The sequence below is a fragment of the Euprymna scolopes genome, chromosome 21, assembly GCF_053919585.1.
Source record: "Euprymna scolopes isolate OS-2025 chromosome 21, ASM5391958v1, whole genome shotgun sequence".
Classification (NCBI taxonomy): Eukaryota; Metazoa; Mollusca; class Cephalopoda; order Sepiida; family Sepiolidae; genus Euprymna; species Euprymna scolopes.
The window spans coordinates 49,601,134-49,628,182 of NC_136502.1; the positions used below are offsets into that span (position 1 = coordinate 49,601,134).

The window sequence follows — 27,049 nt, forward strand, 5'->3', positions numbered from 1 at the left end:
AAACTCAGAGATTATTAAGCTCTTGAAAGTGGCTTAATCCACCGTGTACCATGTTGTGAACATATTTAAGGAACTTGGTACATCTGAAGACCGTCCTAGGAGTGGAAGACCTCGCACTGCTCGAACAACGAAGGTGATTAAAGCTGTCCGAGAGAGGGTAAGGAGGAACCCGAAGAGATCTGCAAGACAACTGGCTAAAGACATGAATGTGAGCGTGACCTCGATGAGAACCATCGTAAAAAACGATCTCCAGTTGTCCCCCTACAAGATGAGAAAGATACAGTACCTCACACCTGCCTAAAAGCACAAGAGACTTGAAAGAGCAAAGCTTTGTCTTGGAGAACTGAAGGCTAGCACGGCAGAGCGAGAGATCGTTTTTTCTGATGAAAAACTCTTCACAATTGAAGCAACTGTTAACAATCAGAACGACAGAGTTTACGCAAAATCTTCAGCAGACATTGATGACTCCGTGAGAATAGTTTTCCGCCAACAAAAGCCGTCTTCCCTCATGGTGTGGGCTGCAGTCTCCAAATCTTGGAAGTCGCCTCTGATTTTCGTGGAGCAGGGGGTTAAGATCAACACAGATCGCTACATTAACGATATTTTGGTTCCAGCATTTGAAGAGATGATCAGCCTTTCACCTTCCAACAAGATGGAGCACCATCCAACACCTCCAGAAAAACTCAGGACTGGTGCCAACGTCATTTTCCAAGATTTTGGAGTAAGGAGATGTGGCCTCCTGCATCGCCTGATTTGAATCCCATGGATTTTTCGGTGTGGTCTTTGTTGGAGGCAAAGGTCTGTTCTGTTGCTCATCCAAGTGTTGATGCTTTGCAGACATCTCTTCTGAGTGAATGGGCTAAAATACCTCAGGAAACGCTGCGTGCCTCGGTTGGTAACTTCAGACAGAGAATTGAACGTCTAATCGAAAGGAAGGGACATCACATTGAAAATAAATAATTTGAATTTATTCTTGGTTTCCTAACTTACAATTTTCATTCATGTTTAATTCATATTTTTGTAATTTTCTATTAATAAACCACTTTTGAATTGGCCCAAGGACTTTCTGTTCACCCTGTATATATATATATATATATATATATATATATATATATATATATATATATATATATATATATATATATATATATATATAAAGTAAAAGATGGTCACACACTTTTTGAAGACATTTTTTTTAAAGTAAAATTTAATTGAGAAATTTTTGAAAACTTTGAAGTGTCGAATATAATGATAAAATCATTTTTGTTTATTGCTTTTTTTTTTTTTTTTTTTTTTTTTTTTTTTTTTTTTGTAAGTCCTATATTTCGCTAATACATATCCTCATCAGGGTCGAAAGTCCGGTTCGTGAATTTCTTTTTCTTCATTTTGGTGTTATGGCGAAGAGACAAGAATTTACGTGTTAGTCCGGTGGTTTCAAGTGCGTAGTGCTCCAGTATTTTAAATCCCGCTCGAAACTGGAGCACTTGAGGTTATGTATTAGCGAAATATAGGACTTACAAAAAAAAAGCAATAAACAAAAATGATTTTATTATATTCGACACTTCAAAGTCTTCAAAAATTTCTCAATTAAATATATATATATACGTATATATATATACGTATATATATTTGTGTATATATATATGTGTGTGCGTGTGTGCATGCGCATGCGAGTGTGTGTGTGTGTGTGTGTGTGCGCGTGCGTGTGTGTTTAAAGAGTTCGTGTGCAAAACACGATAAATCCAATTTCTTGAACTTGAGAAATAGACGTTTTCTGATAGCGCAAATATTTTGGACAAAACCCATTTTTATCTTTTTTAAAACATTAATAAGTCAAAATTTGATTATTAGAAGACAGAAAATAAAAATTTTCAATTTCATTGTAAAAGTTTATTTTAATCGAAAGCGTAGTTTTGCAAAATCAGATAAATCCACGACTTTTTTTTTTTTTTTTTTGAAAATTCCGATACATTTATTATATCTGTATAAACTATTTTTCTACTTCGACATCAAGATGACACATTGACAAAAATTATTATAATTAAACGTAGTCAGATGTAGAGACATCGTCAGAAATATAACGTAGGAGAACAACCATTTAAACAATATATTTCGGCGGCACTTCTTGAATGATAAAAGTTTCATTTCTTCGTTTGTATTACCTAAAAAAATGTTTTCAAATCTTTAACGACATTTTTTTTTATGACTTCAATTTCATTTCGGTTGCACTACTTGAATTATACAAGATTAATTTCCTCGATTTTATTGCCGTAATTCGTTCGTATTGTCTCAAATTTGTTTCTTTTTATTATTATTATTATTATTATTATTATTATTATTTTTTTTTTTTTTTTTTTTTTCCTCCGGTCTTTCTCAGCTGTACTATACTATACAATCCCCTTCTTCTTCTTCTTCTTCTTCTTCTTCTTCTTCTTCTTCTTCTTCTCCTTCTTCTTCTTCTTCTTCTTCTCCTTCTTCTTCTTCTCCTTCTTCTTCTTCTTCTTCTTATTATTATTATTATTAATAATAATAATAATAATAATAATAATAATAATAATAATAATAATTTTTCTCTGACCTTCATAATCTGTATAATATAACTCCTTGTCGTTCTTGACACCAAGTCTTTATTTATTTATTTTCTTTTACTCTCGTCCTCCAATCTTCTAAAATTTCAGTCTGGTATTTTAGCTGTTGGTTGACGGAGAGGCAAAGCCATTTTTAGTTTTTCTTGAAGAATGATGGTGTCATAATAAAAAGAACAGTTTCTGGTTATCCACATACATAACCAGTTTAAGGATAAACATTTAGTCGGCCATCCTAGTATTTTCATTTATGTACATTTCATATTTATCATTTTAGAGCAAATACTCTATCGATTATTATATTGTACCCAATCTATATTACTGATTTCAAAAGTTTAAAAAAAAGGACTTGGGTGCCATTAGCTAGAATCAAAACCCAAACATGTTGCTCTCCAGACTTCTGATCTAAATCCATAGGTGTATAAAGACTTTAAAAAATAATAGTGTTAAAGATATAAATGTATATTTGCGCATGCATAGAAATAACACGTTTAGTCAACTAACTCCAGCCAAGTCCTAATTTATTTATTTATTTTAATTTTGACCTCTTAGTAATTATTTTTACTGGATAAAAACCAAATAGAATTTGTTTCACAGCTCCAAGTCTCCTATATATCAAATTTTAAAAATTGACAGAATAGTTTGGTAGAGACAGTTTCTCTACACAGACAAACAATGTTACTTTATATATATATATATATATATATATATATATATATATATATATATATATATATATATATATAACAAGCTTCCCAGTGTGGCCTGGTCATAAAATACGCTCAAATATATTTGAATTTATGCAGATTTCATATTTATTATTATAGGGTCAATCCTGTATTGATTATTATATTGTACCCAATATATAGTAGTGCCCTCCCACTGGCGTGGCCATAACGTGAACCTTCCTTCAGTCTTGACAGACTATGGATACCCACTGTAAGTGTGCCTGCGCATGAAATTTTTGTGGCAAGAGTTGCACAATCACCAACCACACCTCTCCTGAGTCGACTTTGTTGAATACCAATGGCAAGTGGAGGTTCAGGACGACTGGAAACAATGCCGAGATAAGCGGAAAGCACATACAGCACCTAGAATTCCCAAATGGCCACCCATCTGGTACTAGCCATGGTCAACGTTGCTTAACTTCGGTGATCTGACGAGAACCGGTGTGTCAACGTGATTATATTGTACATAAAATACATTTAAATATGATATTTTAATTCATACAGATTTTGTATTTATTATTACAGAGCAAATTTTCAATTGTATATTATATTGTACCTAATATATAGTAATAATTGTATATTATATTGTACCTAATACATAGCAATAATTTTTAAAGTTTAAAAACATGACTTGGGTGCCATTGGCTAGGATCGAAACCAAAGCATCGTTTCAAACTCTGTCGCTACTGTTTGAGCTACCGATAGATAAGAAAGGTTAAAAATAAGGCAACTTCAAACTATGAATGTATATTTGCGCATGTGCAGAAATAATGGGTTTTATCGACCTGCTACGATCAACTGTGTTTTTTGTTTTTCACCGGTTAAAAAAACAAAATGGAAATTGTTCTACGGGTTCAAATCCCCTTTATATCATGTTTCAAGTTTGTAGACTAAAAATTTAGAGATACGTTTGGTAGAAACCTGTACGCATGCACATAGATAAAGTCACTTTATCCCAAGTCATAATGTGTGTGCATATATAATAAAAGCGATGCAGTTTTTGTTTCTCTCTGCATCAAAATACTGTAGGTTTGTAACAACAGATACCACATACAAATCTATTATGTCAAGAATATTAGTTACGACATTCTGTAACTTTACAACTTCATTGCAGACATATTTAGGCTTCATAATAAAATCGTACATTACATCCTAGGAGCGACATCATCACTATCGCCATTACCTTGAAAGGAAGTAGTTTCTATTGTTCCCTTATTCCATAATCTTCCTACAACACCATTCTTCACCGCATGAATTTATACTTTTTCCTACTTTTTTGTGTTTACGCCGCCATTAACTGGTTACTGAATTCATACACATCGCATACTCTTACCACTTCTCATCTACACAAATAATGAGGTATCCCTCACCGTATTCCATGCATTCTGATTGGCTGAAATCTAAGCATTCCTACATTCAAGATTAACGGTATCAGCCTCAAAACCGAACGCGTACTTGTATTTCAATATGGCCTCTTTTCTGGCTTACTACTTATGGCATTAAATATACTAACAACGCATTATACATGTATTTACACATTAAAAAAACGCAGCGTTGCTGTGTGTGTGTTTGCCATTAATCTAATAGGCCGCAACAATTTTCTCATGCGTGTGTTTGCGTTTATACACATACGTGTGTGTTTATTTTTGTTTACTTTCATGCGTGTTTTGTGCATGTGTGCGCGTGTCATTAAACCAATAGGCTGCAAAAATTGTGTGTGTGTGTGTGTGTGTGTGTGTGTGTGTGTGTGTGTGTGCCATAAAACTAATTAAGCCACGTAAACTTGGGCATGCATGTGTTGGTGTTTATACACATACATGTGCGTGTGTGTGTGTGTTTTGTTTTGTTTTATTTTTTTGCTTGCGTGCATGTGTGTTTGTCTTGAGTATGTGTGTGTGCGTGCATGTGTGTGTGTTTTCTTTGCACATGTGTATTTATTATATTAATATGAAGGTGCAGCATCAGAACAGATACTACACTTTTAGCCTTGGCCCGAAAACCAACTTATTATTATATTTATTGTTCCGGTGTTGTGTTCTTCCTTTTTTATTTTCTTTCCTTTTCGGCGCATTATATTCACGTGCGTATAGAAAAAATAAACTAATTAACAATTATATTTCATTTCAGAAATATAAGGAAATAGGGTTTTCCCGACCTATCTGTCTCCCAATTTTTCATCTGCTAAAATTATATTCACATGTTAAGAATGGCTTTCAAAATAATAACATTATTTCAGCACGGTAACAAAAAGTACATAAGTACCCAACATTTACAATTTTCCGACCGACACTGCACACCCAAAACATTTACATTTTTTCCGATCAAAATTACAAGGTTGGTTCATAGTATTTGCGCGTGGGATCATGACAACAATTATCAAGATTAAATTTGTGCAGATACTTTGAGAACCCGCCTTTCACAAAATGGGGGGGGGGGTTATTCCGACATCCGTTCTTAACAGGGGTAGATTGGGGGTGTCCATTCCAAAAGCGATTCTTAGCATGAGGATGTTGGGAGTGTCTATTCCAAAAGCTGTTCTTAACATAAGGATGTTGGGGTTTGGTGGTTGGGTGTTGGGCAATATCAACAACAGCCATACTTAAACTTTTTACGAGCGTGGGACATGCTTCCACCGGGCAACGCCAGTGAACAGGGCCTGCTAGTATAATAATAAATACGAAATCTGCATTAATCAAAATATCATATTCAAGCGTATTTTACGACCAGGCGACCTGTTAGTATATATATATATATATATATATATATATATATATATATATATATATATATATATATATATATATATATATATAGCTTGGTGAGTTATAAGAAGAGAGTAAATTCAGTTCTACAGGGTGGCCGAAAAGTCCCAGGACACTATACACATGGCTTATAAGCTTTAACATCCAAGTCCTTTTTCATATGATCCATCATGGTAGCCCTTGGTATTCCAAGTTCAGCAGAACGTTTTCTGGTGGATTTCTTGGGAGACTGTTGCAGTGATTCTTGAACACCAGCACACGTTTCCTTTCGTGTTTCAGGCCTGCCACTTCTTGCCTGATCCAGAACGCTACCTGTTTCAAAAACTTTCTTCTCCCACAGATACAGATTACTTCTTGATGGCGCGGGCTTTCCAAATCTTTCTGTGAAAGCACTTCGAACATCTTTTCGGCCAGTGTCCTGGGACTTTTCGGCCACCCCGTATAAGAGGAGACTTATCGGGATATAAAGCTCTACAAATTGCTTTGGAGCTTATATAGGAGACAATAAGTGTCGAAAATGAAGTCACAAGAACTATGTATTGGTATATATATAGAATGATTCATTTATTTAATAAGGGTATACAAACATTTAGTTGGGGGTTAAAGGGGACTTTTAATACCAAGATATTTCGAAGTCTAATTTCATTTATTTATTTCGTTCCTGATGAATCCCTCGCTAGACATCACATCCTCATTATGTTACCTAGCATCTTCTCTACTCTTCTGATGAGAAGCATTAGGTTTCGAAATACCTTGGTATACAGAGTCCCCTTTATCCCCCAACTAAATGTATGTATACCCTTATTAAATAAATGAATCATTCTATATAAATCAATATGTAGTTCTTGTGACTTCATTTTATACTTTTCTCATATATATATGTGTGTGTGTGTGTGTGTGTGTGTGTGTGTGTGTGTGTGTGTGTGTGTGTGTGTGTGTGTGTGTGTGTTTGTGTACATTTATATGCTAGAACTGTTTCGTCCTTAACGCTACGCATTTATGCACAATGTAAAAATATGCATAAATAAAATTCAGCGAAATAATTAAATGAAACATCTACTAAAAACCCATAAAAATGATTAAATGAAAACATCTACTAAAAACCCATAAAAATGATTAAATGAAACATCTACTAAAAACCCATAAAAATAATTAAATGAAACATCTACTAAAAACCCATAAAAATAATTAAATGAAAACATCTAATAAAAACCCATAAAAATGAATAATTAATTAATTTTTTCAAAGGAATATGGAAATTAGTTAACTTTCATGAACCTATCCATGACTGACTATATTAAGAAATCGGTTTAATATTAGGTTGGTGCAAAAATAATGTCGTTTTTTTTTTTTGGCATTCAACTATATAAAAAACGACATTATTTTTGCAGCAACCTAATACATTTTAAACTGAAAAGGTGGCATTTAATATCACTGTCAGTGCGACAAAAAAACTCAATTTTATAGATAGATAGGAGTTTGAAACCTGATATTGTCGAATATATGACAACTTCGTGGATTTATCAGGTTTTGCAAAAGAATCCAGTATTGTACTTATCGCATTTTGCAATAAAATCGATTTTCGAAAAGCAAAATAGATTTTATTGCAAAATAGGGAAAATATGAAAATCTGTAAAAGAAAAAATTGATTATGGTGTGATAGAGTGTTGAAATATAAACAGCTTGGTTGTGTTAACTATAAATTTTGAAAACGGCTTTTATCTCGTTTTGCAATCGAACACTTCATATACAGGGTGTCCGTAAAGTTAATATACAGTCTTATTGTTTTGTTGTATTATATTTGTATTAATAGTTAATATTTATTTTTTTTTTTTTTTGCAGGTTTATTTAATCAAGCACCCTGTATATCGTCTGTTTAGCTTAAATCAAGACTTCAGTCTATTCAATTATTTTTTTTTCAGATTATGTCGGTGAGGAACTGTTTATTGTTGATGTCATTTTTAGGCTAGATATTAACTGAAATATACTGCAAATGTGAAGGGGGGTCATCTTCAACTTACGTCATACAAACAGAAACCTTGAATTGTCTATGTCTGTTGAACAAGCCATATACATATACCAAATTATTTTTACTCTCGTCCTTTACTCCGATGTATATGAGAAGCACATCAAAGCAAACACGGACGTAATAATCACCAGTCGTTTCGTCATGGACACATGTTCTGCCCCTCCATACAGCTGGGTGTAAAGGGACGTTACGCCGGTCTGTGCTTGGCATTCAACCGGAAGTCCCCCGTACAGGAAGTCAGACATTATCTCGGCTAAGCGAGCATCGCATTGACGGTAGACGTTGATTTCACAAGAGTAACGCCACACAGATATGCTGAATAAAAAAGATAATTGTGCATAAAAATAACATTTAAGCAGAGATTTTTTTTTAAATAATCATCCAAAATGAAAGGCATGACATAACTAAAATGGAAAAAAAAAGACTTTATTTATTCGAAGAAAATCATGAAAACAACAAAAAATAATATAATAAATATCTAATACCTGTGCTGATATCAATAAAGATCGAGTTCGCCTCATGTTTACGTAATTATCAGTTTAGGAAAGGATTACTGTTGGTCGAGAGATCCAACCCCAGTCATAAAATCATCCTTGCCTTTGTAGGCTAGCATTTTACCTAAAGGCCACCGGCAATTAACACAAGCATTGAGGGGAAATTAAGTACCCATAAATGCCAAATCAGCGGACACATACAGTAAACAGTCAGAAAGTATTCAACGATAGGAAGTCGGAATAAGCGAGGATATAATGGGCATCCAAGCAGCCAGTTGGAAACTTCCGCACAAACTCCTGTCTTTCATTCCCATAGAAAAGCTGCGCAAACAACAGTTACTATTAAACTGGCCATAAACAAACTACCCACGTGCGCAATGGCTCCTTCTCCCGCTGTAAAGAAGATTGAATCTTTTCTTTCAAATTTTACTTTAAAATGCGAACCTTTCTCTACCGGAGACATTTTTACTTGATATTTTAACCCAATTATTTTCTTTGGCCTTCCCGAGCTGTACTATATAGTTCCTCTTCGTTCTTGACAGCGAGTCTTCTTCTTCTTCTTCTTCTTCTTCTTCTTCTTCTTTATCATCATCATCATCATCATCATCTCTGACTTCTTCATCTTTATTATATATCTCCTTGTCGTTTTTAACACCGAGTCTTTATTTATTTATTTTCTTTTACTCTCATCCTCTATTCTTCTAAAATGTCAGTCTGGTATTTTACCTGTTTGGGGGCGGGGGGACAAAGCCATTTTTAGTCTTTCTTGGCGTCATGATAAAAGCACCAGTTTCTGGTTATCCACGTAGCCAGTTTAAGGATAAACATTTAGTCGGCCATCCTAGTAACCGCTAGTATTTTAATTTATGTAGATTGCATTTTTATTTTTATCATTTGGAATTATCGGACTACTGTTCTCATCTTGAGTATGATTGGTGAAAATCACACTCAAGATGAGAGCAGTAGTCCGATGAATTCAAATAATATGAATAACCAATCATCATCTCAAAAATTCAGAAACGTGCATGTTTATTGTTTTAGAGTCAATACTCTATTGATTATTACATTGTACCCATTATTATTTGTATGAATTGTTTTTTTTTTTGGGGGGGGGGGTCATTCTTGCTTTTCCTGATACACGATTTCTCCCTGCGAAACACTAGTTTCTTAATGAACCACCCTGGTATTTTTATGAATGAATACATGCTTTTATCGTAACGTAGTGCACATGAGCGCATGGGAAGATGTCGGCGGCAGCAAAGGATGGTTGGCTTGCGGGGAGATTAGCAGCAGCAGTAGTAAAAAAAAAAAACGCGCATATGCAAATTAGGAAATGTGCGCAAGAGGAAAAAGAAAAACAAGGAGAGAAAAAATGCAACACGTGCTCGCGAGGGAATGGAAGTGTAAAACAAAGGCAAGAAACGGTTGGCTGTGGCTGCCGATTGGTCGGAAGGAGAACCGCGTTTCAGGTAAAATGAACATGTGGCAGCAAGATACTTTTTTAAACGGTGCCGAAAGTAATGACGGTAATAAATGCTTTTGTTAAAAAGAGAAAAATTCCGACCCGGATTTTTATTTATTTCTGTTCTTGTTTTATTTGCTTGTCCATTTGCGACGTCTAGACTGCGTTATATTATTACCTTATTTGAGCGTCGCACATTTTCTTTTATATTATTTTAATCTCGGTGATTTTCCAGAATGGCTAACAAAGCAAAAAATGTATGAGAAAAATAAATACACAACAAATACATGTGACCAAAGGTGAACTAGGTTACTCTTTTAACTGCATACATTTTTGTGTTTGAACTTATTTTAAAATGATTTTACTTTAAAATGAAGGTAGTATAAAATCTATCACGTTGAACAAAAAAAAATAGTGGTCTATTTAGAGCCATAGCTGAATCTCGATAATCATTCAAAAATCAAAAATTAAGAAAAATACTGGTAGAACATTACATTTTCGCATGATTAGTGACATTTATTGAATGAATTTCTATCAATATTTTGTTTAATTTTCGATTATTAGGCGACTATTGAGACTCGGTTGAGACCACCATTATGTTTTTCGTTCTGACATTTTATTTACAGACAATTGTTTTTCAATTTTTTATACATAAAATAAATTTATGGGATACAAAATTTATCAAACATTCACAAAGAAGCTGCAAAGATATGCCGATGTAACATTCACGAAAAAAAAGCGGTCAGTATTTAAATCCCTTTTAAATCGTGTTCTTCCTTTAATGGACTTGCATATGATAAATCTTAACCTAATCAAATCAAAACACAAGTCCTACAGTTTAGAGGCGAACAAACAATCTTTGCCTGAGAGGTACATAGATGCAACTCTTTAACTGACCTCCCCTGCTTATTACACGAAATACAGTGCCGCCATCAAGAAATTTCTCACTTGTCATTTTTTCAAAAAACAGCAAAATTAAGCTAACTTGAATGCAACTGTTTAAACAACGTATACCCCATTCGCCTTTTATTCCTCTATAATTTTACCTGTTCATGTTTGACTTTTAATTTAAGTATCGTAGTGTTTACATCAATTAAAAATAATAGCATCAAATCGAGAAGGCAAAAAGAAAGTCCGCAGTAACAAATGAGCTTCAAACCAACTTTAAATATTCACTTTTTATCATCTCTAATCGTAATTGTTGTTGTTCTTAGGTTATGCAACGTAGCATTTAGTCCATATACTTCGAGTCTCTCTTAGTGATCGTCAGGAGTTCATTAATCTCCACCTTTCTGGTTTATCCAATCGAGAAATCGGCCGTAGATTGAAATGTGATAAGAAAACGGTACGGATGACTGTGCAAAAGCACCAAACCACCGGCAGTGTTTGTGATGCCCCTAAATCTGGTCGTTCTACAGTTACTTCTTACAGGGAATACAACGCTATCAAGATCCGCATCCCCAGAAACAGATTTTTATCCGTCCAATTAAATTTCTATGTCCCTTTTTATCAGTCCAATTAAATTTCTATATCTCTTTTTATCAATTCAATTAAATTTCTATATCTCTTTTTATCAATTCAATTAAATTTCTTTATCTCTTTTTATCAGTCTAATTAAATTTCTATATCTCTTTTTATCAATTCAATTAAATTTCTATATCTCTTTTTATCAATTCAATTAAATTTCTGTATCTCTTTTTTTCAGTCCAATTAAATTTCTTTATCTCTTTTTATCACTTGAATTAAATTTCTTTATCTCTTTTTATCAGTCCAATTAAATTTCTATATCTCTTTTTATCAATTCAATTAAATTTCTATATCTCTTTTTATCAATTCAATTAAATTTCTATATCTCTTTTTATCAGTCTAATTAAATTTCTATATCTCTTTTTATCAATTCAATTAAATTTCTATATCTCTTTTTATCAATTCAATTAAATTTCTGTATCTCTTTTTTTCAGTCCAATTAAATTTCTTTATCTCTTTTTATCACTTGAATTAAATTTCTTTATCTCTTTTTATCAGTCCAATTAAATTTCTATATCTCTTTTTATCGGTCCAATTAAATTTCTTTAACTCTTTTTATTACTTTAATTAAATTTCTATATCTCTTTTTATCGGTCCAATTAAATTTCTTTATCTCTTTTTATCACTTTAATTAAATTTCTATATCTCTTTTTATCAGTCCAATTAAATTTCTGTATCTCTTTTTAACAGTCCAATTAAATTTCTGTATCTCTTTTTAACAGTCCAATTAAATTTCTATATCTCTTATTATTAGTCCAATTAAATTTCTATATCTCTTTTTATCACTTCAATCAAATTTCTATATATCTTTTTATCAGTCCAATTAAATTTCTGTATCTCTTTTCATCACTCTAATTAAATTTCTATATCTCTTTTTATTGGTCCAGTGAAAGGGATGCAGTCTTTCAACTGAAGGATACATGCCATAATAGTGTTTATAAAAAACTATGTGACTAGCAACATCACATCTGCAAGGGGACTTTGCAGAAAAGTCCTATTAGTGATACGTTTCTGCTAGTGATGGGACGATTCCAATTTTATTCCCGATTCTGATACGATTATGGATTCTGTACAAAATACCTGATTTCAGTACATTTAACGATTCCATACTAAATACCCGATTTCGATACAATTACCGATTCTGATTTCGATTCTTTCTAAATCTCTAAATGTTTAACTTTTATTTATTTCTGATTAAAAACACATATTAAGTATGCAGAGATATTCTGAAGCGGAAAATTACACTAGTGGAAGATGATCCATAGATTTTAGTTTTTCACGTAGCTTGAAAATCAATAAATATTTATTATTTTATTATTACTACCAGCAGTGGAAGATTTTGCTTTAAACACAATCAAATTAAAAAGATAATCAAAAGTTTGGAGCATTAGAAAATAGGTACAAATTTTTCCGATTCTAATTCTGATATCTCCAAAAGTTCCGATTTTAACGATTCCTGATTCTGATTCTGATTAATCGACCCAACACTTGTTTCTGCAGCTTATCAAGAACCCTCAAACGGGGCAGAGATCCACCAGCTCGAATATGACAACAAAACTCAATACATGATCTGATAGTAGATTTATAGATGCAGGAATAGTCTCAGGTGCACGAATGTGTTTAAAGCGATAGAGAGACCTGATTTTATGAGACGCAAAAACAGCAATGGATCCCCAAGAAAGATTTGATGGGAAATAAAGACCAAGTAGTTTCAGGATCAATTTCTCCTCGCAAGCAGAGACATCTCGAATCTCGGGAAGAAAAGGGAAACACCTGTGATTGAAAAACAATAGCTGAGTCTTAAAGGATTAAACAAAACAAGTCATTTTTTTTTTACCTCAATCTACAACTGAACCCATGTCAACTTCTAGATTAGCTGCATATTTAAAATGATCCAAGGGAGATAAGCGAGAAGTAACACCAGTATAGAGAGTTGTATCTGTTGAATTAACTTCAGTTGCCGATTTTTTCCTTTCTAAAAAAATAAATAAATAAATTAATAAATAAATAAATTCGTTCTTGCAACAGTTGCTTCCTAGTAGTGATTAAACAAAATGCCTGTTGACTTCATTTTCTTCCTTTCTTTCCCTCTTCCACTTCTCACACCGTTTTTATCCATTTCCCCCACCCCACCACCACATGACTTGTAAACATGTGACTCGGGTTTGGTATAAAAGCTCAGTCAATCTTCATGGCATCTCTCTTTCAGATCCCACCTGAAGATAAGTTCGCTATTGTGGTCGTTTTTAAGTACAGTCACACAAGGCACAAACACGTGGGCACTTGCTTCTTTGATGACTCTCACAGTATCATCAACATAGATGTTAATTTTATGAATAAAGAAATAAAGAAATACAGAAGATCATTCATATGAAGAAGAAACAGTGTTGGTTCTAGTATAGGGTCTTGAGGAACACCAGCATTGATGCATTTTGGCAGAGTAAATGTATGTACAACCTCTCGGTTTCTCAAGTGTTTTATACATTTTAATTGACGAAATGGCTACTCACTTGCAGGCTAAAGTCCGAAGAACATTGATGGGGACACGTGGTCTGTGTAGAGCAATCTGGTTAACTGCATTGTTGAAGTTGTCATGGCAACGTTGGACAGGCGGTGATATACGCAAACAGTGCACCCTCGCTTCTACATCTGAAATGCATGAAACTAGCATTCAATTTTGAATTCTTTCCAGATTCATAGCTCTACTAAAGAGGGTTAACTTCATTCCAAATGAATACTGCCACGTACTTATACATATCTATGTTTATCTGGCGTTGCTTGGGAGTTATTTTCACGTTCATTTGCTCTTTTTTTTTTTTTTTTTTTTTTTTTTTTTTTTTTTTTTTTTGCTTTTTAATTTTTTTAGCAAATAAGATTTGGAATTATTTAGATTATTCAGACTACCGGTCTAATCTTGAGCGTTATTCTTCTCAAACGAACTTCCGACCTTCTTAGTTGTATTGGTTGAAGCTTTGTGAAAATAACACTCGGGATGATACCTGTATTATGCAAGGACCCGTGGTGTGGTGGCTGGTAAAATTCAGTTATAAGTTAAACTCTTCAATCAATGAGGGCAACATTTAAAATACAATTGTAAATTACTTTGAACTTCTACCCAGTCATGACTGATAGGACGAGAACATGCTACCCCTGCGGATAAAATTTAAACAAATAAATATTGCCAAAGGTTAACTAAGTTACTTTTTTAACTTCCTGCATACATTTTTGTGTTTGAACTTATTTTAAAGTTATTTCATTTTAAAATGAAGGTAGTGTAAAAACTATCCAGTTAGAACGAAAAAAAAAACTAATGGTCTATTTAGAGCCATAGTCGAGCTTCGATAATCACTCAAAAATCGAAAATTAAGCAAAATACTGATAGAACATTACATTTTCGCATGATTAGTGACATTTATTGGATGAGTTTCTATCAGTGTTTTGTTTGATTTTCGTATAGATTACCCCACCGTGAAACGTCTTAATTTATTTCGTTTTGTGTTGATACGTTACATCTTTGTATATTCTCAAGTTCAACAGAATACACGTAAAGAAGGTCAGAAGTTACATCGATCGAAATGTTGTAAAAAAAATCATACAGTATGATGAGAGCAATAGTCCGAAATATCTAAATAATACAAATGAGAACAGTAGTATGAATAATTCAAATAATACGAATTCTCAAACCTCATCTAAAAAAATTTCAAAAATAAGATTTTCAAATTTAAATTTCATTATTACAATACTTTTCATTAAATTATTAACTGAACGAAATTATTATCAAATTATAACTAATTTTACCTTCAAGGTGATGCTGTTTAAATATTTATTGGATACTAACGGGTCGTAAAATACGCTTAAATACATTTTAATTCATGCAGATTTTGTATTTATCATCTATAACATAAATCTCACCTTTCTGTTTTAATGGATGTGTGTATGTATGTATGCATGTATGTATGTATGTATGTATGTATGTATACTGTATATTGGGGTGGAGAGGGCTCCCGTAAGCCGTGGTGAAGGCAAGCTTTCTAGGAGAAGCAAATCTCTGATTTAAAAAAACATAAAGCGGGAGACTAGTACCCGCATTAAGCTGGTCTGCAGTTTAACTTATTGCTGGCTATCTTGCTCTTGCTTGTTGCTGGATCTCAGCATTTTGAACCGAGAAAGAGACTTAGATAAGACTCTGTAACAACATCATCTGTGTATAGATACTCCCTCAGGCATTTGTCTATAAAAATGGCCCTATGGCGATGGAAAAGTTGTGATGTGTGGAAGCTTAAAATGCTGGAAGCATGTAATAATTGATCTCAATGACCGTCTTCAGTGTCATGCCTGCTTGAGCGTGTGAATTCACCGGTAGGACTTAACCAAAAAAAAATAGTCATTTTTGGGCTCATGGACTTTAAGTGTGTGAGGGAGTGGCACTCGTCTGACAAGACGTTGCGATCATCATGTTTGTATACAGCATGATTACGTTGACAGACCGATTCCCGTCAGATCACCGAAGTTAAGCAACATTGAGCCTGGCTAGTACCAGATGGGTGACCATTTGGGAATTCTAGGCACTCTATGTGCTTTCCGCTTATCTCTGTATTTGTTTCCAGTCGTCCTGAACCTTCATTTGCCACTGGTAATTAAACAATCTCGACTCAGGAGAGGTGTGGTTGGAGATTGAGCAACTCTTGCCACAAAAATTCCACGCGCAGGCATCCTTACAGTGGGTATCCATAGTCTGTTAAGACTAAAGGAAGCCTTTTTTTTTGTATGTATGTATGTATGTATGCCTAAAACTTTCGACAGCAGCGACGGAATTTTACGAGATCGGTATCATTTTGAAGCTCGACCCTTCGGACAACAAATATCGAAAAATTGGCCAAAAACATTGATTCCGTCATCCTCAACTGGGCAGTTTTCTACAAGGAGAGGCCGATTTTTTTGCGAACCATTTTTGCAAGTAATCGTATCGGTTTGATTGACTTTACCTAACATTCCAAACTTCCGGTCGCGTCATGGAGAAGGGGGTAAGAAGTCAGATTTTCTTTCACTTTCTTTTCCACCTTCGTGTCACAGGTTCGAGCCTGCCTACCTACTACCACTTCCTTTTTTTTATTATTTTGCTCAACATACCCATCCAAACACCAGGGCAAAACTGGGCAGCTAGGCTAATTACATAGATTACATACATCTATTAAATATTATATTGAAACTAATATATAGTACTGATTACAAAATTAAAAAGAATGACTTTTTTTTACATAGGAGTCACCACTTATCAATGCCTGAAGGCCACTCGAGGATAAGTGCTAATGAGTGTAGAGTAGTCAATAGGATAATATCGTAGTTATAGTTAGTAGTCGTGCCATCAGCTAGAATTGAAACCAAAACATTTAGCGATCCAGCCAAGTTTCCTACCGTTTGATCTATCGTGAGATAGATGAGAAAGATTTAAAATTAAATCACTTCAAGCTATGAATGAATTTGCGCATGTGCAAAAGTAATAGAAATATGTCGGAAAGTTGGAATGAACATTTTGTATTTCAACTTTTGGACATTGCAAACTCTACCAAACTCTTCCGACAATTTTGGGTTTAAACACTTGAAATTTTAGATGTAGGTTACCTGGACATGAGTACAAACTTTTTAATATATATATATACATATGCACATAAAGTTATGAACAGTACATAGGGCCCGAGCAAAGCTGGGATGAACTGCTAGTATATATATATATATATAAATGAGTGTTTTTTTCCTTGTTATGTTATAATATTATCAGTGTGATTTGATGGAAGTTTCCACCAAGGTCGACAATTTTCTCCATTCAAATTGCTGTATCCATGATCATGTTGTCTTGACGCTTCATCATCAACCATGTCTCACAGTCAAGAGTACAATTGTAGCTGATGTCATCCAAGTAATATTTTTTTTTACTTTTAAAATCACAACTATATATTGGGTACAATATAATAATCAATACAGAATTGGCTTTATAATAATAAATACGAAATCTGCATAAATTAAAATATCATATTTAAGTGTATTTTACGACCAGACACCGCCCTGCTAGTTAATATATATTTAATTTCTATATTCTTTTTTTTTCTTCTTAGTTTTTATCATTCCAATTAAAAAGACTATAATCAAAAACACAGACAAAAATGTCGCAACACAAAATCAAGTCATGAAATGAAAAAGAAAAATGAAAGGGTCATTTTAAATGCAATTAAGAGAATTGTATTGTGAAGAAGAAGAAGAAGAAGAAGAGCAACAACAACAACAACAACAACAGCAGCAACAACAACAATCACAACAGCAACAACAACAACAGCAACAACAACAACAGCAACAGCAACAATCACAACAACAAAAACAACAGCAACAACAACAATCACAACATCAGCAACAATAACCACGGCATATGCATTTGCCGCAATGTAGTCTGTTAAATGCATGACCATAGTGTAAGATAGCACGTATGTAAATGAATACGCAGTGACGTCACCAGTAAAGAAACACAGAAAACATAGAAAAGAAAAAAAGAACGATCATGTAAGACGTGGAGCACGGAACGAGAAACTGCATACGTGTTGGTTCCGGACAACGTTACAATAGTTGCACAACATTCTGAAAGCTAAGGCCTGCAAGTGGCGATACTCAAGGCTTCATTTCTTTTTCTGTCTTACCTTCGATGTCGTTGCAGAAACCTTGGTAACTACTCCTTATTGACGAAGACTTAAAGAGAAGACCCAAGAAGAAATCTGCTGGGTCTTGTTGCGACACGTTCTGCACTCTGCCAAAACACTGTGTGTAGCTGTCAATATTGCTTGAAATATAAAGATAAAACAATAATAAATTTAAACACAAAAACTCCTTCTCTGAACACGTAACCTCACACCAGCAATCACAATCTCTGCTATCTCTCAGAATCCCCAACCCCACCTTATTTATATAACACATATTTACTTGTTTGCAATTTTTTGTGTGAAAAATGGGAGAAAATCGATCTTGTTTATATTATATATATTTTTTTTTTTCAGTTCTTAAACCTGATATGTTTTGTGAGATCAAATTATTGAGGTCTTCCAAAATGTTGCAGAATCCCCCTTTTGAGGTGAAAGTGTAACAGCACTAGCAGGAGTAACAACTGCAACAGTAATGACAACCGCCATTATGATTTCGAACGTATGGTTAATTTGAAGCTTGGCGCTGATTGGTGCAACATTTAACTTCTTTTCTGACTTATCCAATCAGAGACAATCACTCAGCTGAATGCATAAGGAGAGATTATAAAAGCGATAATTCAGTGTTTACTTCCTCTTTTTTTTTCTACAAGTCGGAACTGACAACATCATCCGCATTGTTTGGATCAATCCTGAAATTTCTCTTTTGGGACACAGCAGAAATCTTCCTAGGGCTCTGGCCCTGGATTCGATTTCAACAAGATGACTCTACAATCCAACATGGCGACCACCGACACATGAACAGTAAATAATGTAACCCATGCACACATACCTATGCACATATAGACGTAGCCTGACTTCTACACCTGTGTACTAGTGATGGGATGATTCCACTATTTTTCCCCCGATTCCAATACAATTACTGATTCCAATTCTGATTCTTTATAGATTTCTAAATATTTAACTAAAAAGCTGTTATTTTTTCCCGATTACTGTTAAAACACGCGTTAACTGTGCAGATATTTTATCAAACGTAAAAATACCTTTGTGGGGGATTATATATTTAGTTTTACTGGTATTTAAAAATTTATAAATATTTATTAGTTTATCATTACTACCAACAGTGGAAGACTTTGTTTTAACCAAGCTCTAGTCCATCACCTTACAGATGCTAGACTTCTGACTGACCAACAATATGGATTTAGGCAAGCCTATTCCACAACAGACATTCTAACTGTAATCTCTGAGCGTATATACCATTCACTAGACAAAGCAGGAGAGGGTAGAGCGGTAACTCTAGATATATCTAAGGCTTTTGACAGGGTATGGCATGAAAGTCTTCTCAAGAAAATCAGATCATACGGTATCACTGGAAGAATACTTAACATAATTAAATCCTTCTTAGATAAGAGAAAAATCCAGGTTGTCCTCGACGGTCGTACATCTAAACAATATGATATAAATGCGAGAGTGCCTCAAGGGTCTATTTTTGCACTTCTATTGTTCTTAATATTCATAAATGGCCTCCCTGACAAAGTTGCCTCTGAGATGGGTATGTATGCTGATGACACCACGATCTATAACAGACACGACAGGAAAACAAATGAACACATATCTAAAGAAATGGCAGAAACACTAGAGGATAACCTCCAATCTGTAGTGGAATGGGGACAAAAATGGATGGTCACATTCAATGCTGCCAAGACTAAACTTGTTTCCTTCAAATAACTACAAGAAACCTTTTCTACCACCAATAGCAATGGCCAAAGACTCTTTATCTGAAAGTACATCTTTTAAACTCCTCGGCCTAACGTTCACAGGAAACATGAGTTGGAACAATTACATTGAGAGCATTGACAGGACCGCTGCAAAGAAAGTAGGCTCTCTCTACCGTGCGAGAAAACTACTAACGCCCGAAAGTATCCTGTACCTCTATAAGGCCACCATTCGCTCATGTATGGAGTATTGTTGTCATATTTGGGCTGGTGCATCTGCTACTAGTCTCTCGCTCCTAGACAAGGTTTAAAAGAGAGTCGCCAACCTGATAGGTCCTGAACAGTCATCTAAGCCTTAGCCTCTGTCCCATCGATGAAATGTAGCATCTCTCTGCCTGTTCCACAAGTACTTTAACGGTGACTGCTCCGACAAACTGCAAGCACTTGTACCTCCTTGACATAAATACCCCGACAAACCTGACAAGCAGCTAAATCCCACCCTTTCACAGTAGAGATACGTAGATGTAAGAGAGCCTTCTATTCCAGTAGTTTCTTCCCCAGAACCGCTAGACTTTGGAATTCCCTTCCAGGTTCCTGCTTGCCTAACTGTACTGACATGCAGAAGTTCAAGTGTAATGTGAACCGACATCTTGCTGCCCAACTCCCTACATAGTACCCCTGTAGCTTATATCCCTGATAGTAACCCCCTACAGCAAAGTGGCAATGTGCCTTGTTTGGGGTGAAAATGTAATAAAAATAAAAAAAATAAAATAACATAAAAAGGACAATTAAAAGAATCGTTTTTGGCATCGAAATATGAGCACAACTTTTTTCTGCTTCTGATACTAATTCCGATACCCCAAAAAGTTCCGATTTTTCCGGTTCCTAATCCTGATTAATCGTCCCAACACTGGTGTATATACATAAACAAATTCTTCATAAATGAACTTTCTTTTCATTTCCTTACAAACAATTGTCACATTCATCGAATCCTTTATGTATGAATTCTTTCTTACCTTCTAATTTCACATCTTCCTTATTGATATCAGATTTTACAACACATGGATTTTATAACCTTTTTGTCTGCATCCATATTCAAGGATGTATTCTTTTACGAACACTTTTCTCTTTCATTCTCTTTTTGGTTCCCCTCCCCCCCCCACCCCCGGAAAAAAAAAGGTGAACCTGTAACTTCACCCTGGTCTGTTCATTCGTTCATCCGTTCGTCTGTCCGCACTTTTCTCAATAACTACGTCTTGGAATTTTTTTTGAAATTTTGCACAAACATTAACCATGATGTGAGTAAAAAAGTAACAGAACGGATTTTCAGGGAAAACGCCGGTTGCCCCTCCCTAGGGGGTGCCTTTTAAGGTTTATATAGCTAAAATTGACACTTTTGTGCTTATTAAAAAAAAAATTGATGCCTTGGATTTTTATAAAACTTTCTGAAAAGTTGTAACTAACTGATTTCTATATAATTTTGTTTGTCTATACTTCGCAATAACTCTTGGGTGTTCCTGAATGGCTCTTTTAGGGCCAATAAAAACACTCCATTTTGGTAGACTATTTTACCATATTTGTCCAAATTTTTCTGTGTATGTCTATTTAGCAGTTTTGCATGGTGGTGAACTCAAATTTAAATATGGTAAGGTCTTGGGGACTTTCGGGGCTAAATGGGGGGGGGGAGCAAATGATGGACTTAATTTCTTTTTTTTTTCCTGGTGCAGAACTCAAATGTACATATGTTAAGGCCTACAACTGCACCGTTTGTTCATTTTCACCAGGATTTAACATCCCCTGGGGACTTTTGGGGCTAAATGGGAGAGGGGGCAAATGCTGAACTTAGTCATTTTTTTATGCCTCGTTCATGGTGCTCTCACAGGGACCATGCATGCTTCACTTGTTGCTTCACTTGTTTCTTTGCATGTCAACAAAAACGACTCAGTAAAGTTTGTTTATTTTAATGTTAGGATGAAAAATTGCCTTCTATTCTACAAAAGTTGTAACAAATAAATCAATATATTATTTGTATTTTTTCTTTTGTGGAAATCGCTCAAGGCAAGACGTGAAGCCACTTGAAGTCTTGAAAAGACACAGTCTCTAGGCAGGAGGAAAACAGGCTTTCCTAAACTAGAATACTGATAATATAAAAATTAAATAAATAAATAAGATAGATAATTTGAAAGCTACAGGGTAGAAGGATAAAATTGTCGCCCTAAAGAAAACAATACTACAATTTATTTTAAAGCTTTTATTGAAAAAATCAATCCAGGTAACTTGATTATGTAGTGGAGCTGACATCTATTCAATGTAGCCGCCTTCAGCCTCAATCACCACCTCAATACGGGTCCGGAACTGGGAGCATACTATTTCCACAAGTGCTGATAGGAGCTCAGTGAATACTTGGCAGATGAAGGCGATCATGCTGGCTTTGGTGTTGTAGGAGATCATGGTGATATTCTCGACGTATGACCAAACGAAGTAGTCCAACGGGTTGAGGTCGGGAGAGTGGGGCCAGTGAGAGAAGGGTACAAAGTCGATACAGGTCCGGAACTGGGAGCATGGTTTTTCCACATGTGCCGGCGGGAGCTTGGTGAATACTCAGCAGATGGCAGTGATCAGGCTGGCTTTGATGTTGTGGGAGGTTATGTTGGCGATGTTCTCGATGTATGACCAAATGAAGTAGTCCAACAGGTTCAGGTCGAGGGAGGAGGGGGTCCAGTGATAGAAGGGCACAAAGTCATAGCACGTCTTCTGGAGCTAATCTTGGGTCTCTTTGGACTTGTGGGCCGACACTGAGTCCTGCTGCCACACTCAGTGTCTGTTAGTGACCACCTGATTTCCCCAGGAGATCACCAAACTCTTCTGCACATCCAGGTACACTTTGATGTTGACTTTCAAGTCAACTTCGAAAATGTGAGGTGGCATGATGTGGCCCTCACTTGAAACCACACCAAAGACCATAACCGTAGCTGAAAACTTTGTTTACATCACCCTAGGCACGTCCATGTTATTCGTGGCAATCCAGCAATGCATTTTGAGGAAGCTGGCAATGGTCCTGTTGTCATAACTTGGATCACTAGAGAGCATGAGTTGTATAGTGATGCATGTTCAATCTCACTTGTTAAACATTGTGTCACTTTCAGACATGATAAAAGGCTTCTATTACTCTTGGGATTTATACACAACTGACCATCTAGTAGATTGTCTGCAAACACAAAAAGAAAACCGGTTTTCATCAAATGGAAATGGAATCATGTCGTCTTTTCTAGGGCGACAATTTTATCATTCGCCCCTGTATTTTTTTTTAATTTAATTTAAATTGGAGATTTAATTAAATGAAGTAGTAATAGTAGTAATAGTAGAATTTTAGCGTACCTGCATACTGACTCCAATATATGAATGATAGTTGCATCTGTTGGGTCAACTGATTGTCTGTTGATTACTCTTGGATTCAAATTTGTATCAGCATTCTGATTGACCACCGCTTGAGTTAGACATTGTTGAGCGACTGTCTGCTGACATCTGATTATATCGAGCAAACTAAACGCTGAAATAGAATAACGTTTTTCAATTATTCGAGTTGATTGCAAGCACAGTAACAGATGTTCTAAACTCATTTCAGATATTTTTCTAGATCTTTGCCATTTGTGAAGTGTGCGTTCTAACGTCAGCCTTCAGCTACGGCTCACACCGATATCTTAGAATTATATGCCCAAGCAAGTATGCATCACCCAACATATTCTCCAGCACTCACATCAACTGATTATTCATTCTTTAGAAGTTGAAAACATCATTCCAGCTGATTCAAACTTACTTTAAGAGAAGATGTTTAAAATATGTGCATTTTCTTTTTCACTTCAAAACCTCAAACCATTTTTATTAATGTCGATTTTCAAAGCATATTGGCAAACGTAACAGCACCACAAAAGAAGGGACAAAATTAAGGATATCATGTTTGTGAATTTTTAAAAATAAAGTTTGATAATTTGGATTATATGGATTATTCAGATTATTATTTTCATCCTGAACGTCATCTTAACAACATTTTGTCCAATGCAACTGTAACAAGCGCATGTTAAAATATTAGCAGCAGCCAAAGGATAGATAGTTAGCGAAAATATTGGCAGCAGCAGCTGTAAAAGCAACATATGTAAATTAGCAAGTATGCGCGTTTGGTGAAAATAAAAATAAAAAAAAAGGATAACATATGATCGAGTAGAGAAGCAAACTGCAGGCCGGGCAGAAAAATGCTGGCGGGTGCCGCCAGGAAGTGGCAGAGACAAAGCCTTGTGAAAAGCACGTGTGTACGAAAAATACTTTGAAAAAATAATGAAATGTGTTGTTTTGGAAGAATCAAAAATAAATGTATTTCATTTTGCATTTAAAAAAATGTCATGTCAAATTTATTTATTTTTGTTTGTTTGTTCTTATTATATTATGTAATGAAGTGTTTGTTTCTTGTTATGTAATGTAATGAAGTTTTTGTTCTTGTTATATTATGTAATGAAGTGTTTATTCTTGTTATGTTATGTAATGAAGTGTTTGTTCTTGTTAATATGATGTAATGAAGTGTTTGTTCTTATTATATTAGGTAACGAAGTGTTTGTTCTTGTTTATATTATGTAATGAAGTGTTGGTTCTTGTTATATTATGTAATGAAGTGTTTGTTCTTGTTATATTATGTAATGAAGTGCTTGTATGTTATCTACATATTTGTGTGTTCTCTAGCTGTGTATTTAACTTCTTTATTTCTTATTTATCAGGCCAGTGATCGCCGAGTTAATGTCTATTTATATGTCTGGTTTCTGGATGTGTGTGTGTGTGTGTGTGTGTGTGTGTGTGTGTGTGTGTGTGTTGTGTGTGTGTGTGTGTGTGTGTGTGTGTGTGTGTGTGTGTGTGTGTGTGTGTGTGTGTGTGTGTGTGTGAGAACATATAATACGAATATAGATGACAACATACTTGTCTTCTTCTGCTCCTCTAGAAGAGATCTGATGACCATCTTGAAGGAGATGGTCCGGTTATAATCAAGGACGTATGCGAGACAGGAACTCAAGACGCTGATTTTTTTTAATGTGTAATTTTTATTCACTCCCAGGTGTTTCGTCACAGCAGACTGGAGTGAATGGCGATCTTTGGCTTGTGGTGCATTATGGGAAGACTTGCTTTAACACATCTTGTCTCTTCGATGTCCTGTCAACTAAAATCGGTCACAGAGTTTGATTCATGTCATGACCCTTTCACCTTTCTACACCTACAATGCCAGCTTCTTATCGTTTTCCATTATTCAACTTTGTTATTCCGCTGCATATATATATATATATATATATATATATATATATATATATATATATATATATATAGATATATATATTATATAATGATATAGATATATATATATATATAGATAGATAGATAGATAGATAGATAGATGAATAATACTTTCTAGCCAGCATTGCCCAGCGATTACATAACATCCCTTTGCGATGGTACCAATAGTAACGGCCACGTTACATAACCTCCAACTTTCTTAAAGCATATCTTGTTGAACTTGGGAATCTTTCTGCCAAAATTCAGAAATCTGTATGGAATTTCAGACAGAATTCTTCATTTGATCCTCAAAAATAGCATACTCTTGTTCAGTTAGCCATAAACAGGTAGAAGCCTTAAGTAATTAGCAATTCTATTCTTAGCATCACCGGCACTAAGGATTGAACCTCCAACTTCCAAAAGAATGTCACTTCGGAACTGAATTTTACTTAGTACTTTATCTGTTATGCCATGGGTTCACACGTAAAACATTCACAGCAAGAACTCAACTCGCTACAACGATTGAAAATAATTTCTATTCCTTCTACTGCATAGCCAAAACTAAATGGAACTTCCATAAGCATGATATTGTGTTCCACAGACAGGCAGTTCTTGACTGCCTGTCTGTGGAACACGATATCAAGGGAATGCTTCCCAGCTGATTATAGGATGGTCGTTTTCAAGTCTGATGTTAACAAATTCTTGTTGCCTTCCGAAGTGACCAAACTTTGCACAGTCCCACTCATCATTATCAATCCTCCAGTCAAACTCATTAGCTCTTATCCTCAAGTGGCCTTTGGGCCTTAATAAGCAGTAACTCACTAGAATATAAAAAAAGGTACTTGTAATGGACTGTACCAATAAGTAATCAAATTTTGTTCATTCCATTCATCATTATTTAACTGACAATCAACCCATATTTTAATCCTTATCCTTGAGTAGCTTTTGGCCTTGCTAAGTGAAGACTCAATTGCAATTGTAATATAATAAAATTTTTTAAAAATCATGGAAAGTGCTCGTTTGAGTTTCAGTTTATGGTCATCCTGTCAAACTTTTACAAAAATCACTTGTCTAGCTACAACCACTATTGTTAACAATTTTACCGCTCTCTATCTGTGCCTGAATCTAAATGTAAACTCCATGAAAAAAGCTCCTTTCCTAGAACTGCCCGCCTGTGGAACTCTGTTCTGCTAGCCTGCTTGCCAGCCGACTATAACATGGTCGTCTTAAAGTTCAATGTAAACAAGTTCTTGTTGAGTTGCCCCTTTAAATGATCAAGTTCTACTCACCTTCCATCATGAACGATCATCGTTGCTGATTTTCTGTGAGTGTCCACTTTGTCTAGTGGTTCTTGAGCATCTTGTCTGTTAAACTTAGATGAATAATGCATGAAAGACACAAGGAGACTTTTACTGAGTTTTCTTCAGGGTCATGTAATCGTTCAACTCTTATTTTATCTATCCAGTTTAACCTCTTGCTGCTGCTTCAACTTCACATTATCAATCTCAGGGTACAATTCTGTATGCAGAATAAGGCCATCCTAACATGTACTAATGTGACCCTTGTCAACATTCACACTAGCTTACTTAATCGCTACTTACAGACGTAGGGTCTCAACTATGTAACACAGAAACATTTTCATCAAAACACACACTCGACCTTGAACTCCTAGAACTGCACTGGTTTATTTATTTATTTTAGTCACCACTGTATATTCATTAACCTTTATCCTTGAGTGACTTCCTTGTAAAAAA

The 27,049-nt window shown here is 34.9% G+C and overlaps 1 protein-coding gene across 1 annotated transcript; it reads right to left on the reverse strand.

Annotated features, from left to right (window-relative positions):
- Positions 1-7,828: 7,828 nt before the first annotated feature.
- Positions 7,829-26,591, reverse strand: LOC145242787 (uncharacterized). Its single transcript, XM_080105922.1, has 5 exons — positions 26,585-26,591; positions 23,364-23,535; positions 18,274-18,413; positions 14,098-14,236; positions 7,829-8,419 (listed from the first exon to the last, which is right to left on the reverse strand). The coding sequence occupies exons 1-5, from the start codon at positions 26,589-26,591 to the stop codon at positions 8,179-8,181; spliced, it is 699 nt and encodes a 232-aa protein (XP_079962048.1). The 3' UTR covers positions 7,829-8,178.
- Between the last annotated feature and the right edge of the window lie 458 nt (positions 26,592-27,049).

Bases quoted from the DNA above. Each gene is read 5' to 3' on its own strand.
- LOC145242787 (XM_080105922.1), bottom strand. The intron at 18,414-23,363 runs GTACGCTAAAAT...TTATATTTCAAG, and splicing joins ATATTGGAGTCAGTATGCAG to CAATATTGACAGCTACACAC. The intron at 8,420-14,097 runs GTGAGTAGCCAT...TTTTTTATTCAG, and splicing joins CTTCGGACTTTAGCCTGCAA to CATATCTGTGTGGCGTTACT.